Source organism: Lupinus angustifolius, chromosome LG05, assembly GCF_001865875.1.
Source record: "Lupinus angustifolius cultivar Tanjil chromosome LG05, LupAngTanjil_v1.0, whole genome shotgun sequence".
Classification (NCBI taxonomy): Eukaryota; Viridiplantae; Streptophyta; class Magnoliopsida; order Fabales; family Fabaceae; genus Lupinus; species Lupinus angustifolius.
This window is the reverse complement of record NC_032013.1, coordinates 10,034,170-10,052,290: the sequence shown is the minus strand read 5'-3', so window position 1 is coordinate 10,052,290 and position 18,121 is coordinate 10,034,170. Positions and strand designations below refer to the sequence as shown.

At 36.0% G+C, this 18,121-nt stretch overlaps 3 protein-coding genes across 4 annotated transcripts; all 3 read right to left on the bottom strand.

The window, feature by feature from the left end:
- On the bottom strand, positions 3,725-4,465 carry LOC109346975. The gene has a single exon (XM_019586715.1). The coding sequence runs from the start codon at positions 4,463-4,465 to the stop codon at positions 3,725-3,727; it is 741 nt and encodes a 246-aa protein (XP_019442260.1).
- LOC109347708 (probable ADP-ribosylation factor GTPase-activating protein AGD15) lies at positions 7,397-11,732 on the bottom strand. 2 transcript variants are annotated; one of them, XM_019587722.1, is made up of 9 exons: positions 11,599-11,732; positions 11,153-11,211; positions 10,200-10,290; positions 10,072-10,126; positions 9,579-9,675; positions 9,309-9,471; positions 8,341-8,515; positions 7,982-8,111; positions 7,397-7,651 (listed from the first exon to the last, which is right to left on the bottom strand). In XM_019587722.1, coding segments are annotated over exons 1-8 (693 nt in total). In that variant the 5' UTR covers positions 11,650-11,732; the 3' UTR covers positions 7,397-7,651; positions 7,982-8,109. The 2 variants fall into 2 exon arrangements, with proteins under 2 accessions (XP_019443267.1, XP_019443266.1); XM_019587721.1 differs by having other exon boundaries at positions 9,291-9,471; positions 11,599-11,715.
- LOC109347707 (eukaryotic translation initiation factor 3 subunit J-like) lies at positions 12,543-16,649 on the bottom strand. Its single transcript, XM_019587720.1, has 7 exons — positions 16,542-16,649; positions 16,025-16,094; positions 14,838-14,962; positions 14,311-14,453; positions 13,229-13,376; positions 12,998-13,154; positions 12,543-12,880 (listed from the first exon to the last, which is right to left on the bottom strand). Exons 2-7 carry the CDS (start codon positions 16,035-16,037, stop codon positions 12,786-12,788), a joined length of 681 nt encoding a protein of 226 aa, XP_019443265.1. The 5' UTR covers positions 16,038-16,094; positions 16,542-16,649; the 3' UTR covers positions 12,543-12,785.

Sequence of the window (18,121 nt, the reverse complement as noted above, 5' to 3'; positions counted from 1 at the left end):
TTATCTCGGAGAAGAAGAAATCTGGAAGTAGAGAGAGGTTTGGTGAGAATATCTGCAACTTGATGCTCGGAGGAAACATGCTCAACAAGTAACTGCTTGCTAATAACCCTTTCTCGGACCCAAAAAAGATCAAGTTCAATATGTTTGGTTCTGGAGTGAAGAACCGGATTTCTGGAGAGTAAGACAATGCTCATATTATCACAATAGACAACTGGAACAGAGATTTTGAATTGTAATTCTTGAAGAAGACTTTGAATCCAGATCATCTCACTAGCAGCAAGAGTCAGACTGCGATATTCTGCTTCAGCTGTGGATCGAGCAACCCATTCTTGTTTCTTTGACCACTAGGAAACCAAATTAGGGCCAAGATAAACACATGCCCTAGAAGTAGACTTGCGGTCATCAGGATCAGATGCCCAATCAACATCACAGTAGGTGTAGAGAGAAAGAGGATGATGAGGAGACGCCAGTTTTAATAATAGACCATGAGTAATTGTGTCTTGGAGGTATCGTAAAACCCTTTTTAAAGCCTTCCAGTGTTCCTCTTGAGGTTGAGAAAGAAACTGACACACCTTACTGATACTGTAGGAAATTTCTGGTCGAGTAATAGTAATGTATTGTAAGACCCCAGCAAGGGACCGATACAATTTTGCATCCTCCAAGAAATTGCTCTCATGTTTAGTAAGCTTGCACCCTCCAACCATAGGAGTAGGAAGACTCTTCATATTATCTATATGAAATTTTTGTAACAAGTCTTTAATGTATTTGGACTGAGTAAGAAGAAGAGACCCATTCAGAAGTTTCTGAATTTCGATTCCCAAAAAGTAATCCAAAGCACCAAGATCTTTGAGAGCAAAGGCAAGGTTCATCTTTTCAATGAGTTGCTTAATCAAAACGGAAGAAGTTCATGTGATGATGATGTCATCAACATAGCATAGTACAAACAATTTGTGTGTAGAAGTAGTTAAGAGAAAAAGGGAGTGGTCACATCTGCATTTTCGAAAACCAAAGGATAAGAGAGTTCCTGCCAGTTTATCAAACCCGGCCCTGGGAGCTTGTTTGAGACCATAGATAGCCTTGTTCAACTTGCAGACTAAAGTGTTGTCTGAGGACTTGAACCCCTCTAGTTGTTGCATGTAAACAACTTCCTCAAGAACTCCATTAAGGAAAGCATTGTTGACATCAATTTGTTGAACATCCCATCCATAGGTAAGAGCTAAGGTTAACACAACCCTTATAGAAACAGGTCTTACAACAGGAGAGAATGTTTCATTGTAGTCAAAACCAGGTTTTTTATGAAACCCCTTACCAACCAACCGTGCTTTGTATTTATTGATGGTGCCGTCAGGATTTTCTTTTATCTTGAACACCCATTTGCACCCAATAGCTTCTCTATCCTCAGGTAAAAGAACCAAACTCCAAGTATCATTTTTCATCAAAGCATCAAATTCTGCTTCCATAGCATTTCTCCACTCAGGAAGGGACAAGACAATCTTTGCTGTCTTGGGTTCAACATAGGCACTAAGAGCACTAGGAAAAGACTCAGTCCTAGAGTGAACAGTTTTTGACCTTGTAAGCATTGGGTGAGTATTAAGAGGCAACATCTGACTAGGACCAATAACCAGCGAGGGGGAGTCATAGACGGGGATGGGGAAGAACTGATGGACTGATGAGAGGCGGTAGTAGAGGCCGTAACAGGTTGGGAAGTAGTGGCCGAAGTAGAGGAAAAAGGTAAAGTATTTAGAGACGAGGGTTGAGACACCACTGAGAGAGGAATACACACACTACTACTCGGTTGACAGTCTGTTGTAGGAATGGGAGAAACAGTGAAAGGAAACTTGCCCTCGTTGAAAATAACATCACGAGAAACATGCATTCTACCCTTAGAAGAAAGACATTTATACCCTTTATGATGTGAAGAATACCCTAGAAAAGTACACTCTTCAGACCTATATTGCAGCTTATGTTTTGTATAAGGTCGTAGAAAAGGAAAACAAGCACAACCAAAAAATTTTAGGAATGTGTAGTAAGGAGGGGATTTGTAAAGACAGGTATAAGGAACTTCACCTTGATAGACTTACTGGAAATCCTATTTATGAGATAGACAGCTGTGTCAAAGGCATACTCCCAATACTGTAAAGGAAGAGAAGATTGGGCAAGCAAAGTCAACCCTATTTCAACAATATGCCTATGTTTCCTTTCGACCACCCCATTTTGATGATGAGTGTGAGGACAAATAATTCGATGATGAATACCAAGAGTTTTCAAAAGGGAAGAAAAATGACGAAACTCCCCACCCCAATTAGTTTGGACAGACTTTAAGACTCCCTTAAACTGAACTTCAATCATAGTGTGGAATTGTTGAAAAATACTAAGAGCTTTAGACTTTTGTTTAAGAAGAAAAAACCAAGTGTATCTAGTGCAAGAATCAACAATGGACATATAGTATTTGAACCCCGAAACATATGCGATCGGAGAAGGTCCTCAAAGATTTATAAACACCAACTCAAAAGGAGTGGAATAAACCGTGTGTGAAGGACTTGAAGGTAAACGATGTGATTTACCTAAAACACAAGCACTACAAAAAACAATATTGTTTTTATTTATGAAGGAAAGTTTACAGTGTTGTAAAATAGACTACACAACTTCTTTATTTGGATGGCCTAACCGAGAATGCCACAACAAATACAAAGTGCCATCCCTAGAGTTTGTATATGTAGGAGAAACAGAGAAATTACAACATGATTGAATCTTAGAACTATTACTGCTAGAAACTGAGGACGTCAGTGAGACAGGTAGCTGGAGATCGGTGAAGACATATAACTCTTCAGGACCAAGAGTGCCCTCTAGAAGTAAGGTACCATCAACCTGAGATTTAACACAACAATAATGAGAATGAAATTCAAAGTACACAGAGTTATCCTTGGCAAATTGACTAACACTAACAAGGTTTTTGGTTATAGAAGGAACCAGAAGTAGATTTTTAAGTGTAAGAACACGTGAGGGGTTGTGAGGTGATTGAAACTTTGTCGTACCAATACCTGTAATAGGTGCACTAGAACCATTACCTATAAAAATGTTGTCAGATCTGGATAGGCCAGTAGAGTGCATCAAATTTGATGAATCAGCAGTAATGTGATGTGTGGTTCCAGAATCAGGGTACCATAACTGTGAATTGTAAGCTTGTGGATTCATACCAACCGAATGATGAAGAGGGCCAGGCTGCCCTTGTGCAAGATGAAATGAGTCACAGTGAGACTGAGCAGGTGACATAGGGGTTGGCCCTAAAACAGAGGGCTGAAGATATCCCAGATGTGACACGGGAGAGACATTATTTGCATAGAGTCCTGAAGTGTGTTGTTGAAAATGAGAAGGAACATTATTTCCATATGCAGGACGTACAACCTGAGTCGGGGAAGCATACTGAGCATACTGAGCCGGAGAAGTAGGAACCTGTGACTGCATTAACAAATCAAACCGATACCAACATTGTAAGGCCTCATGACCAGGTTTGTTACACAGTTGGCAAGGAACAGAAAAATTGCCACGTCCAGAAAAATTGCCACGTCCAAAACGATAGCCCCTGCCACGTCCTCTCCCTGTATGCGGTGCCCCAGATTGGTACTCAGTAACATCATACGGATCTTCAGCATGAATATTTGACACCATGTGTGAAGGAAAACCAGTTGGTGCCTGATAGTGTTGATTCTGAAATTGTTGATGTTCATTTTTTAGAGAATTGATGCTTGAGAGAGGAACTAGCAACATTAGCTAAAAATACTTCATTAGCAGGAGGATGAATCCTCTCCAAATAGGCCTCGTGAGCCATTAAAAGAGACTCAAGTTGAATAAAAGAGCAAGATTCAATTCTATTATTGATCACAGTAACGAAAGACTCACATTCGGAAGGAAGACCTTCAAGAACTAAACGAACCTGTTCACGGTCGGAAATAACCTCACCAACAGCAGCAAGAGAGTGGATTAAAGCCTTTATGCGAGATACGAACTCAGTAACACTTTGACTGCCTTTCTTAATTGTACGAAGTTCAGAGAGAAGGAGTTGGCTTCGAGCACGAATTAAGGAATCAAAGAACGTATGAACTTCATCCCAAATTTGCCACGCATGCTTGAGCCCTAGCACTCGAGATTGAACAGATTCAGAAAGGGACTGAAGCAACCATGAGACCAGGTGTTGATCTTGTTCTTCCCACTGCAGGAATGCAGGATTCATTCGTTGAAGATCACGATCTTCTTCTGAGAGAAAACGAAACGGAATCTGCGGATTCACCACGAATCGTTCAAGCCGATGTGAAGCTAGGACAGCCTCAACCTGTTGTTTCCAGATGAAATAATTTTTCTCCGAAAGCTTTACTGAAACATTGTGAGAAAAAGTAACTGTCGGAGGAGGAATCACCGTCGAAGGCCGCTGAGAGAGAAAAGGAGACGTCGATGGAAAAGAATCCATTGATCTTCAGGATCTAAAAGCTCTAGATACCATATTAGAATTTGATAATGTGAGGAGAAGAATCGGTGAAGAAGAGAGTGAAGAAGAAGAAGAATGCTCTTCTGTGTGATAGAGAGAGAGAGAAGAAAGAGAGAGAGAACGTAAGTGAGGAAGAGAAATCTGATTTCTATTATTATGATGAATTGAATTAATACAATATAAAGTATACAAGCTCAATATTTATAAAGAGCAGAGAAAGTAAAGGGAAATGTATCTGGACAGGCATAGGGTCCAGATACATTAAAAAGGGAAAAGGGAGATAATTATAATGCAGTTACAAAAGTAGTTTAAAATAGAATTATTACTAACTGAACTACTCTAATAGCCACCCTGAGTTCTTGGCCTATGCCCCACTATTTAAAGAGCTTAAAGGGATTTCTGGGTCTCACTGGATACTACCATCGGTTTGTGCAAGATTATGGTCAAATTGTCAAACCTCTCACGAATTTGCTGAAAAATGATAACTTTGTGTGGACCGAGGAAGCCACTACCGCTTTTCAGGGTCTAAAAGCAACCATGATCAGTTTACTGATGTTGGCTATACCCGATTTTTTGAAGACATTTGTAATAGAAACATATGCTTCTAGTAAGGGGATTGAGGTTGTTTTGATGCAGGAAGGTCGACCTTTAGCTTTTTGGAGTGAAGGTCTATCAGTTCGATCCCAATTGATGTCAGTATACAAACGAGAGTTGATGACTTTGGTTCAAGCGGTGCAAAAATGGAAACATTATTTGATAGGTCGCCACTTTGTAATCAAAACTAACCAAATGAGTTTGAAATTCCTTACCGATTAGAGGCTATTCAGTGAAGAGAAGTTTAAATGGGTGGTAAAGCTAATCGGATTGGACTTTGAGATTCAGTTCAAGCCTAGTAAGGAAAATTCTGTGGCTGATGTCTTATCGTTAAAGGCCTTCTATACCGCACTCTCGGTGACTAACTTAGGTGATGCGGAGGAATGGTTCCAAGAGGTGCAACATGATCCGAAGTGGAGAAGGGTGATTCAGGATCTTGCAAGGAATCCAGAATCTCATCCAGGTTTTCAATTTCAGGCAAGGCGTTTACTTTATAAGGGAATGTTGGTATTATTGAAGACGTCAGCTAAGTTGCCTTTGATTCTAGTTGAGTGTCATGATAGTGTAGCATGGGGGCATTCCGGATTTTTTCGAACATACAAGCGAGTGTCTAGTTTCTTCTACTGGGATGGCATATGGGGTTATGTGAAGCAGTATGTCGAGGCTTGTGATGTTTGTCAATGCTAGAAGTACTCAACTTTGGCACCTGGATGGGTCTTACAACCATTGTCCATTCCTACACAGGTCTAATGGCAAGGATACGATCTTTATGGTGGTTGACCAACTCACTAAGTATGCCCACTTTTATCCTCTCGGACATCCCTACACCGCTAAGGATGTAGTCGTCGTGTTTGTAAAAGAGGTGGTGCGGCTACATGGGTTTCCATCGTCGATAGTTTTAGATCGTGATCAGATTTTTCTGAGTCAATTCTAGCAAGAATTTTTCCGTTTGACAGGCACTCAATTGAAGTACAGTATATCTTACAATCCTCATACCGACAGGCAAACTGAGGTGGTCAATCGCAGTTTGGAAACCTACCTCTGATGCTTCGTGGGACCCAAGCCGAAGAAATGGGTAGAATGGCTCTCATGGACAGAGATTTGGTTCAACACTACGTACAATGTTTTTGCCGGAATGACCCCTTTCAAAGCTTTATATGGGAGGGATCCTCCTATTTTGATTAAAGGGTGTACTTTTATATCGAAGATAGAAGAGGTGAATCAACTCCTGATTTCCAGAGACTTGGTTATTCAGGAGTTGAGGCAGAATTTGCTAAGGGTGCAAGATTTGATGAAGGCCCAGGCATATAAGCGTAGACGTGATGTCAAGTTTGAAGTTGGAGATTGGTTGTTTTTGAAACTTCAACCTTATAAGATGAAAACTTTAGCAGCAAGACCTTTGACCAAGTTATGTGCTAAATTTTATGGACCATATCGGGTTTTAGAGCACATTGACCCGGTAACCTACCGGTTGGCACTTCCGGACAAGACACGAGTTCATCCGGTGTTCCATGTCTCCTTATTGAAAAAAGCTCTGAAGCCGACTCAACAATCTCAACACCTTCCGACGATGATATCAGAAGAGTTTGAGTTGAAGGTGCATCCGGCTGAAATCTTGCAATACTTAGTTGAAAATGGTGGAAATGTGGAAGTGTTGGTGCAATGGGAGAATTTGCCGGCGTGTGAAAATTCGTGGGAGTCGGCGAGACAACTTCAGGAAGCTTTTCCTCAGTTTTCCCCTGAGGACAAACTGGTTCTTTTGGGAGGGAGTCTTGATAAGGTGCAGGGGAGACCACCCATTACACGGGTGTACCAGAGAAAGCCACGTGGCACTCTTAATCCACGTGGCAGCATTGCTGGAATTATTTCCCAGGCAGTGTAACTGCCGAGAGGGAGTTCTGGTTGGGGGAGGATAGTATAAATAGGGAAGAGAGGCTTATTGTTAGTTAGTTTTTGGGAAGTTACATTGGTGGAAGAGAATTGATTCAGGGAATCAATTAGGGTTATTCTTTCATTGAACTCTTCTCATATTTCTCACATTCAATAAAAGCATTTAGCATTCGGGATCCAATTGATCCTGAATCGATTTTCTTAATATTCTTTCTTCTTTTGTACGTTCTTGTACTAGTGTTATCAGTACATATGTTCTTTATAACTTTGATTTTAATAACCTAAATTACTTGCATTAGAAAAAGTAAGGTTGTCAGAAAAGTTAATCCCTTGTATATATAACATTACTGTGTCAAACATTCTTAAACACCCCAAAATTTAATGCAGACTTTAAAGATATGAAATAAAATTAGTGAACAGGAAAAACAAAAAACAAACTTAAGCCAGGGTATATATTTCTTTTACAAATTACAACCTCATAATTGCAGACTCTTGAAGAAGTGTGACACTGAGAAAGAAGAAAATAATGATAACTGTTGTTTCCTTGGTTCCTATTCTCCACCTCAATCAATGGCAGATATATGTATGAATAAAGTAATAAAAGCTAAAATGAAAATCAAAACATTTCATCAATGCCTAATTTATATCCTGCTGCAGTGTTGATTGAAAACTTAGTCCTCAAATCTGAGAAAACACAAACTTTGTAAAGCCAAGGTGCAAAAAACCGCATGCACTAAAGATTTGGTAGCACAATTAAAAGCTATCTCAGAATCCATGATCTAAAGGGGTGAAACTCAACACTCAAAACTTACAATAGGTATTTACTTGTATCATATAAATATGTAACTTTAAGCTGATTTGGCTTAGTTCAGATAATTTTGAGGCCATAGATCACAATAAGTTTCTAGATTTTAGATGAATGTACAAAAATGAGTCATCAAAATATCGAAATAAAGGAGGCATCAAATTAGCATTGTTAAAACTGAAATTTGAAGCAAGGAGCCAAGGACATACCAAACCAAACCGATGCAGCTGAATGTTCAAGCAGCGCAGCTAGATCGTCTGCAACTATAATCTTGTGACATCTACCCTACCTTCCTTCTACACCTACAATCTTATGAAATTATAGCGCATTCGCCTTGTCCTGCAAAAATAAATATTTATTTCAGAATTTAGAAGTGCATAACTTGAACTGCTCCATCTTAGTTTCATTGTGAAAGCAACAAGGGTGCAAGGATATTAGAAGAAGAAAGAACTTGCTGAAGTGAACAAAAACTTCAAATTTAGTCTCCAAAAAGTATTATTACCAAGTGAATAAGCTAATATAGAAGAAAGATAACAGAAGATGTATGATATAAGTATTGTCATCTTACAATCAAATGTTATCCAGTTTGGTGGAGGTACAGAGGAGTCTTTTTTATCATTAAGCAAGCCAAAAGGATCAACAGTACCATTGCCCTTTCGAGACGAATTATCAAAATCAAGCGATGTGGATGGCCTCCTTAATGGTGGTGAACCTGAAATCTTCGTTTGAAAATCGAAGGAGCCCTGAATTGAAATGATAAAATTCAAATTGTATGCCAGTTTTTTAGATGTAATAAAAATAAGAAGGCAACCAAAATATTTCTGAGTAGTCACTGCAGAAAGAGATCAGTGCTATTTTGAAGAGGGGGAAAAACAGATGACAAAGCGCAATTTGTGACCTGAAGAGAGGTGTTATTTGAACACTCGCTATGGACAGCATCATGGACTACTTAACTTCTTATAATGCATCATATGTATACTTTGCATTATAAGAAAGCAAAGTCGTCAGGGAAGTTATGGTTCTTTTGATGAACACCTACCTCTCTATCTATTTCCGAGATGTTTGGATTTGTCAAAAATCCATGGACAGCAGAAGAGAAATGCTATTCCCACTCGGACCAAGACATAACTTTGTTCAAATAACAATTAAGGTGATGCCGAGTTGTTCAATTAACTTAATTGACTAACAAATATGCCATTTGACAAAACCAAATATCTCTGTGACCATACTCCTCCACTGCCTCCCCTCCATTCCCTTTCATTTCTCTTTCTCAATACATAAGTGTTACTGACTAAGAGGATTGCCATGTAAGAGTTTATCCACCATTCCACCTTTAAATCGTTTAATAGTTAAAATATTGATGCACTTTAGAGTTTAGAGTTTAAATTAAAAGTTGATATACCATTATTTGCTCACTTACTAATTCTGGCTTATTAGATGATCCATTGAATGTATTCTTCAATTAAATTCTGAAAGAGCATTTTTTTATCAAGGAGTCGTCATGGAAAACATGAATACCTCACGAGATCGTGTTACTGGAGGTGGATATTGTGCCATGTGGCTCACGAGAATGCTTTCCTCCAGAGACAATCTTCTATTTCTTTGAATATTACTCATGGTTCCACCAACTGGTGATGTGTCAACTGACTTTGAAGATGCATGAAATCCACCTTTTGAAGCCCATCTTTTATCCACATACCTAAAAAATCCTAAGCAAGTTGATAACAGCAGAAAAAGGAAAGTAGATGAAAATTTCATCTTTGGGTTTCAAATAATGTCATGTATGATAATCCATTAACAGTTTACTTGTTACGAATAAACTTCTCGATTCTGTATCCATTTCTGTCAAAATTTGGCGGCAGTTCTGCCTCCCAATGCTGATTTGCCTTCACATTACCCATAACTGCATAAGCACTCATATCATGACACTAGGTCAGTAAACATTATTCAGAGAACAAGGCACCATTACAAAATACATTCAGTAGCAAATAATTCAATAGCCCTGCAAATGTTTTCAACAAGTGACATATCTTCCATAAGACCATAAGTAATTACTTTCACTAATCAAGTAGATCGATACTATGTAATCGTCTATAAATGTTATCTCTATTCCCAAACATGAGATGGACACTAGTGTAATATAATGTTATCAGACCTTAAACTAATGTTTTTAGGAAAACCAGTTGATTCACTTGCATTCACAAGAGGAAAAAACAAGAGTTACTCATATCATCTCATAATTTGCTTATTCATACTTTCATTAAGAAAATAAGAAACAGATTGTATGGTTTCTTCTTACATTGCATGAAGGAAACTTGATCTGGCAACCATGTATCCAATGTTGTGGACCGAACCTAGTTGCAAATTCAAGAAGGCTCAGCCATTATCAATTCATGAACAAACAGATAAGGCAGGATGTATATAAACCTTTGATATATGCACTCCAAGACTTCGGTGAATTCCTGAACATTGCATGCAAATGAAAATTCCAAGGTTTACACTCGCCCATCGTGGTGCCCTGTAATATTGAAATAATATGTTTCACAAACCACCAAAGAGCCTCAATAGTTTCTATACAAAATAATTGCAAAGTCAAAAGCTGAACTTTATCTTTACATGACTGCAAAGAATCATTTTGACACTTCACACTATATGGCTAGAAGAAAAAAACACAATGATAATGGAAGATAGCAAGTAAAGTGAACATGTCTCTCTGGTCCTATAGCCAATAGGAGCAAATTCATGACTACAGTTTGGGAATTTCTGATTTTGAAAGGGAAATTTAAATGCATTTATAATAGTAATGGAACAGTTTACAATATAAGATAAACTTTTAAGTCCTTAACAAAACTTTTAGCTGGATTTATGTTATCTGTAACCCTCTATTCTTTCACATGCGACCTCTCCCGGCCCATGAATTTACTGAGTGTGTTACCCATTAAGCTTAATAATCCCTTGCAATTAATTATTCGGCCGAGAGCATTCTGTGACTGGAACACCTCATGAACTTATAGCCATATATTCCTTTGAGTCACTACCACTGTATAAAACAATAGAATCTATTATTATAAGTCTCTAAGGTTATGGGTTTGAGTCGTGGAAGTCTTAATGGGTGACACGCTCAACGAATTTACAGGCCAAAAGGGATCATATGTCAAGGTTTGGGGTGCTACATTATCAGCACATAAATGGTTCACAGCCAATCTCTATTTGAATAACATAAAAGTATTGTTGTATGTACAATCTCAAGCGACAACTTTGTGATAGTTTTTGACTTCATAAGAAAGATAGAGCCAAAAGTAGTCAAGAAAATTGTCATTGTGCCTTGCACAAATATCATTTCTGTCTAACATAAATAATGGGGTTAGGAAAGTATATACTTGTTCCGGCAGTCCGCACATTCCCGATTCTCAGGCAGCTTAAGAAGTCCCTCTAAGATCTGCATACAGCCACCACACAACAAACCAAAAATTATATTAAAAAATAGTAATAACATGTTATCAGTGTATCAAATTGTAGACCCCATCATCGGGACGTAGACACAATGTTGCACTTGCAGCGAAAACCACATTACCCCGCATTTGGATCGAATGTGACTATATTTGGGTCATATCGGACCATATTTGGACCACATCAAATATAAAAAATATTTTTTAATCACAAAAAAATTACAGCCGCCGTTGCATCCAACCACTACAATTTAAAACCGTGCATGGTATCATACTACCATATAATATCTATACTGTATATAAAGTGAACACGTGACTTAACCCATGATAACATCTTAACCCACGAAAGAATTGAAGAATAAAAATAAAAATGAAACCTTGTTGTGTTTGGCATTGAGCTCCTTAGAGATAGAGGCTTTTCGAATCATGTTTGCAAAACCTTGAATACTTCAATCTTACAACGAAGGAAGAGCAAACATAGGAACATTAGATATGATGAAAAGAGAAGAGAGTGTCTCAAAAAAGAACAAAATTGAGAGAGGAAACGTTGGAGAAGCAGGGAAACACGGAATTGCATGGAGTTCTGTCATTCATATTTCTATTTTTATGCCAAAATAGAAAATTGGCTCGTTTGCTTGTTATTTTGATATTTCAAATTATTTCTCAAAATATGTTTTTACACTAATGTAGAAGCAAAAATAATTTTTTTTAATTGATATGTTTTTATTGGTATTAGATAATATATGATTTTGACAACATATCCTTATAGACGTGACAAGTTATTGATACAAGACACTTCTATCCTAGTAAAATTTGATAGTAAGAGGATAGTAAGAGTGGAGATTCACTTACTCCACATCTTAATCGTTAGTAAGTGTAAAAAACCTACTTGGTGATTAAGTTTAAAAAATATACTTTTTAAATAAGTAGATTCTCTCCCATCTTACAAATCTTTTCACTTGTTATTATAATGGTACATTTATTCTCATCGCATTCTATTGGCCTAACCTTGTGCACTCAAGATCGAGATGATAGAATGTGAGATGGAAACATACATATAGATTATTATAGAGATAATATCGAACTATATACATGAATAAAAGAAATTATCGTAATAAAATAGAATATTTGGAAATTAAGTCAGTATTATTACCATTTTATCACCTATATAAATGAATAAAAGACACCTTAAATATGTGTACCGAATATATCACCTAGCTAACCCATTCTTACAATCCAAGTACATTATTGTAGCAAAGATAAAAAGTAATGTTGAATGATGCTACGTTCATGTTCAATCTTTTAACTTAAATAAATCATCTAGTGAAAACCTAATGTAATCATATGTAAACAAGAAGACAATGTAATCATGGTGAGTTAGTTGACAAAATTGACAGTGATATGTAAAAGACACTGATGCACTCTTAAGGATAAATTACAGGACAACACTCATCAATTTTTTAACAAATGTATGCCCAAGGGTCTTGCCCCAAGACTCCCAACTTCTAATGTTAAAAACAGTTGAATCCCATGTCTGAATCTGAATGGAACTGAACCAAAATTTTCACATGAAATCATAATCATCCAGAGCATCATATCGATCAGCAGGAACAAAATCCTCATCAGGTTTGTCAACAGTAAGCTGCTTTTTCTTACCCCCTAGAGACACAACAGAAACATTTAAAACACGGGAAAAAAATAAAAACTGAAGAAAAAGTGAGAAGATGAACGCAGAAATTAAAGCAACAAAGGTTTTTAATCAAAAACGGATCTGACCTTTCTTTTTACCAGCATTAGCTTCTTTCTCTGCTTTTATCTTTTCATTTGCAATGGTAGTTACTGAAGATGCAATATCTTTTGCATCTGCTCCATTCAGAGAAGTCATCGATAGTCTCATTACTGCCTTTAGTAAACCCATATAATGATAACTTTTCTGCATTCATCAACAAAGAAAATTAGGATGCCCATTCGACAGATAATTAGGGAGACAAGAATTATCTAACTAACCTCAAAAGGCCGAAGCTTGTTTGAGATGAGCTCTGCGTACTCCAAGAAATCACTCTCTGATTTCGGTATAAAGGTATCAATGTTCTTTTCATCATTTCCCACACCAAACAATTCCTTGGTGGACTTATAGTCAGCTTCTTCAACCAATCTGTGATTGAGAGTAAATTAAATGTGAAATGAAAGGTGCCAAGGGCTGCTTTTTTCTAAATAATCAATCTGCTTCTTTTAAGTTCTATAGTTATTCAAAGCTATAATAATCATAATTTAGTATTAGTAAAGACAAATTTATCAACATTATTATTTAAATAACAAAACCTTAGTCCCATGGTGAAGTCGGCTACACGGATCGGACGATTTCATAATACTCTACATATGCATATGAAGAATAGAAATGAATATGAATATCCCATCACTCAATACTTTGTAAACCATAAACCTGGAGTAGGTTTCTTGGAGTATTTTCTAAGCGGCTTTAGCAGGCAGTAGTGAAGGGAAAGTTCTAAGGCAGTGCTATGTTTACTATACTACAACACCTTTGGTTAAAAAAGGAATGCTTAGACTTGTATAAAAGGAAGGTCTCAATCCTTAGCCATGCATACTGTGAATTCATTACCTTCCCTCCTTTGCAACCCTTCTTTCTTTGTCTATTGATATTTATTTTACAACTCCCTAAAAGAAAAAAGCAGTTCCCACTTCTCTATTATGTACGTACCCTCAATAGTCAAAGCAATCATAGAAAATTACTGTACATGTTCGAGAAGTTAAAGAAGATCTAGTGCTAACAAAGAGATAATGAAATGGAAAGAACAAAGTATTGACAGACCACAATGTCATCATGTAACCAAAACCAAGTTGTCATAACAAATTACTTGAAAACAACGTAACAAAGGAGAAGATTAAGTGCTGCGAAATTGTTATAATCTGCACTTTCTCGTAATCATATTTTCCTAACCAGAATAATAGTATAATACATGGCAAACATACACATTTTTACCTGCAGTGTGTATCTACGACATCTGTACCTAAACAAGACATTCTACAAGGAACATCAGATTAAAAAAGTTTGATGGAAAACAATATACCTTTGTTGGCGAAGTTTTTCAGCCACAGGATCCAACGGTTCTTCCTTCACTGGTTCTACTTGCTTTCCCTTCTTTTCGGTAGCTTTTTCAGAAGATTTTTTAGGAGCCTTTTCAGTAGTTTTGACAGCAGGTGCTGCAGGTGCCTGAAAAACATCTGGTAATAAGTAAGGAAAAACTAAAACCATAATTATATGAAATGCAGCACCACTTCATTTAAAGCAATCATGACAGCCAAATTAAATTGTACTAATAATTAATTACATTATGTAACTTAAACAACAATATCATCTATGTACAAAATATAGCAATTTAAATATACAAGTAATCTATGAAATTCGGAAGATAAAAATATACAGTGGTTATGTTGGTAATTGGCATTGCAGTAGTAAAATGAGCATTATAATCAGTGAATAAAGCAACTAGCTCGCTATGAGTGAGCTACAGCCATCTGTCTTCAAAAAAGTGCAGGCAAACTATACATATAAGTGAGCAATGCTAAAGAGGCACATATTGTTAATTGTTCATACCGGAGCAGGCTCATCGTCATCCTCCCATGAATCCTTTATATCATTGTCACTCAAATCTTCATCATCCCAATTGCTTTTAGTTTTACCTTTTAACGCAAGAGCAACAGGTGCAATTTGCTCTTCCTCTGGATCAAATACACAAAAAATTGTCAAATTAACAACACAAAGTACAATAGAAGAAATGTAGTATACTTTGATAAGATTATTAATTTATTAGATTTATAGGCCTATACATAGAGTATCTTCAAATTAAATCTTTTGTTTGTAAAGTTACACAATTAGAATTTATTTGATGTTGAAACCTATGATTTTACTTGTGCACATTTAGAAATTTACTCAAATGTGGTTTGATGTGAGCAGATGTGGTTTAACTTTGGTGTCCATATATGACATCACAAGATCGTCCTTATTAGTTTAGCCTTTGAAGTATTCTAAAAACAATGAAGTAAAATTATTAAATTAATGAACTCAAATCATATTGACTGTGTTCCAAGCATGAAAATTGGTTTTCCAAACCATATTTTTATAATGAGTTCCCAACTATTCAACTTGATTTCTAAACCTAATCAAATCCATTAACTTTTTTAATGATTCTGATAATCCAAAAACGCACGGGTCCCACCTGGTGGGATAAAAGATTGGTTGTTGTTGTAATAATCCACAGACATGATGCTCATAAGTCATAAAATGAATCAACATGAAAGTTCTTTAAAGGTAGAAGGAAGCAATTGAAGAACACTATAGTTTCTGAGAAATTGGCGAGACTTTCAACTCTTCCAACTTGACAAATAGTTAGCAGCAAAAACTATACTTTTTGTAACACATAAAAGCCTAATATATCAAGTAAACAACCCTCCTCTCCACAGAAGGAGCGTCAAGAATCAAGAATGACTAACAATAGGGTAGAAGAGAGGACCCTTTTTTTGAAGATGATTGGTGTATGAAGATAAAAATAAAAGGGTAGCTCAATGACGAGGCTCCAACCTAGTGGGCTCAGAGGAGGGTAAATGTGCACAGCCTTGAACACAGAAGGGAAGAGACTCTTTCCAGATTTGAACACATGACCCTCAAGTCACAAGGCAAGCAACCTTACCGTTCCGCCAAGACTGACCCTCTTGTATGAATCCAAAAATTAAAGACAGCTGAAATGCATATGTATAAACAAAAACATGAAGCAGAATCATTACCCCAATCATCCATTTTGTTGCGTAACTCGGTCGACGAAACTGAATAACAGAATAATGCTAGCCTAGGCAACTGCAGGAATACATATGAAGAATAAAAACTTGTCAGATATGTGAACATTGAAGCAATGAAAACAAAGAGAATTCAAACATTGCCAATTCCTCAATCACTTCAATTCCCGAATAAATACCTCACCAATACACTACCAGTGATGAGAATCACACGTTCAACAAAAACTAACGCTATCAGTGGAAACCATAATAAGGTTTCGAGGATTACAAAATCTGATTTCGAGAGTTCAAAAATATACGATAAAAATTAACCAATTAAAATAGTCAAAATTACTAAGATTATATTATCAAAGGCATCAAATGATGAAAGTAAAATTAAAATTGAGTGGTATTTCTACATCTTGCAATTAGCACCATCTAACGAATTGAAACAAAAGTCGGTGAAATGGATTGAATAAGAGAATTGCATGCGAGATAGGACTGAAGAAGAGAAGGAAGGATATGATACCTAGTTGGCGGCGAGGGCGAGGGCGAGGGCGAAAGCGTTGATCGGAAGGAGTGGTGGTGGTTATGGGTTGAGGGATTTGGGGCACAATTGATAAGGGGGCCATTTAAAAAAAACAATTTTAATAAATATGTTTTTTTTTCTGTTTTTTTTTTATTTAAATATTTATTTTTTTAAATCATAAAATGATTTTAATTCATTTGTTCTACTTTGTTCAATTATTAAACATTGTAATAGTGACAAAATTATTAAAACTTTAAAGATTATCAAAATTTGAAATTTATTAATTGATATGTTGCTCAACTAATTATGCATAGTCTTCAAAAAGATCAATTTTAATGGTAAAGTTGATACATAAAATTGAGAACATGTAGTCATAATTTCCCAAATTCCCATGAATATTTATTAATAATTATTTTTAATAAATTTAGGCACATATTTTTTAAGTATATAGGACCTTAGATATATCACTATTAATCTTATTTATTTAAATAGTTAAGATTAAAAATATCATATACTATGAAGTATGTTTTAATTTTAATCATTCATATATAGTTGTACATATATATTGCTCACAAAATTTTTATATAATATTTATACTCATTTTACTCAATATTATATATATATATAAGACCATGAAAAGTCTAATATTAACCCTAAGTTTTTTATCTAAATCATGTAATATGAAATTAGTTAACATTATGTTAATGATGTTGACCCCTTTGCTAGGTGTCCATTATCATTTACATAATTATAAAGACAAATTAATTATAAAAAGAATGATCATTAAATGAACATTTATTTACAAAGTCTATGAGCATACTAATTTCACCACATAAATAATAGAGTTGTATCTTATAGAATTTGACTTGTATGTTAAAGCCAACTGGACTGATATATACAAGTTTCCATGTTCTCTTTGGTAAGTATATACTTTAAGAGAATAATGTTTCTCTTTGTGTGAGGAGATAACTCCCCTCCTCATACCAATTGCACGATGACACACGTCACACTATTTTAATATTATTTATTTTATTTCCTATTTTTTAATATTTTATTTTTATGAAAAATCATCATCTTCTCTCACCAGAAACACAAGGTTTCCATACCACCTCTTCATTTTCACCATTCTCTGTCATCCACGTTCTGACGTTCTGAACTTCAAATAAAAGTTTCTCATTCATTCAAACAATTCACTTATTCATTTTGAAGGTTTTGAAGTTTCTCATTCATTCAACTTTCTCATTCATTCAAGCAGTCCTCATCAATCTCACCTTAAGCAAATGAAGTATAAACATGAAATTGGGATTATATTTTGAGAAGAATTAAGAAAAAATTGATGGGAGATGGATATTTGGGGAAATAGATAAGGAAAATGAATAATGATGAAAAAAAGAAACCTTCAAAAGCTTGATGAAAGAGGAAAGGTGAGATTGATGAGGACTGCTTGAATGAATGAGAAAGTTGAATTAATGAGAAACTTCAAAACCTTCAAAATGAATAAGTGAACTGTTTGAATGAATGAGAAACTTTTATTTGAAGTTCAGAACGTCAGAACGTGGATGACAGGGAATGGTGAAAAT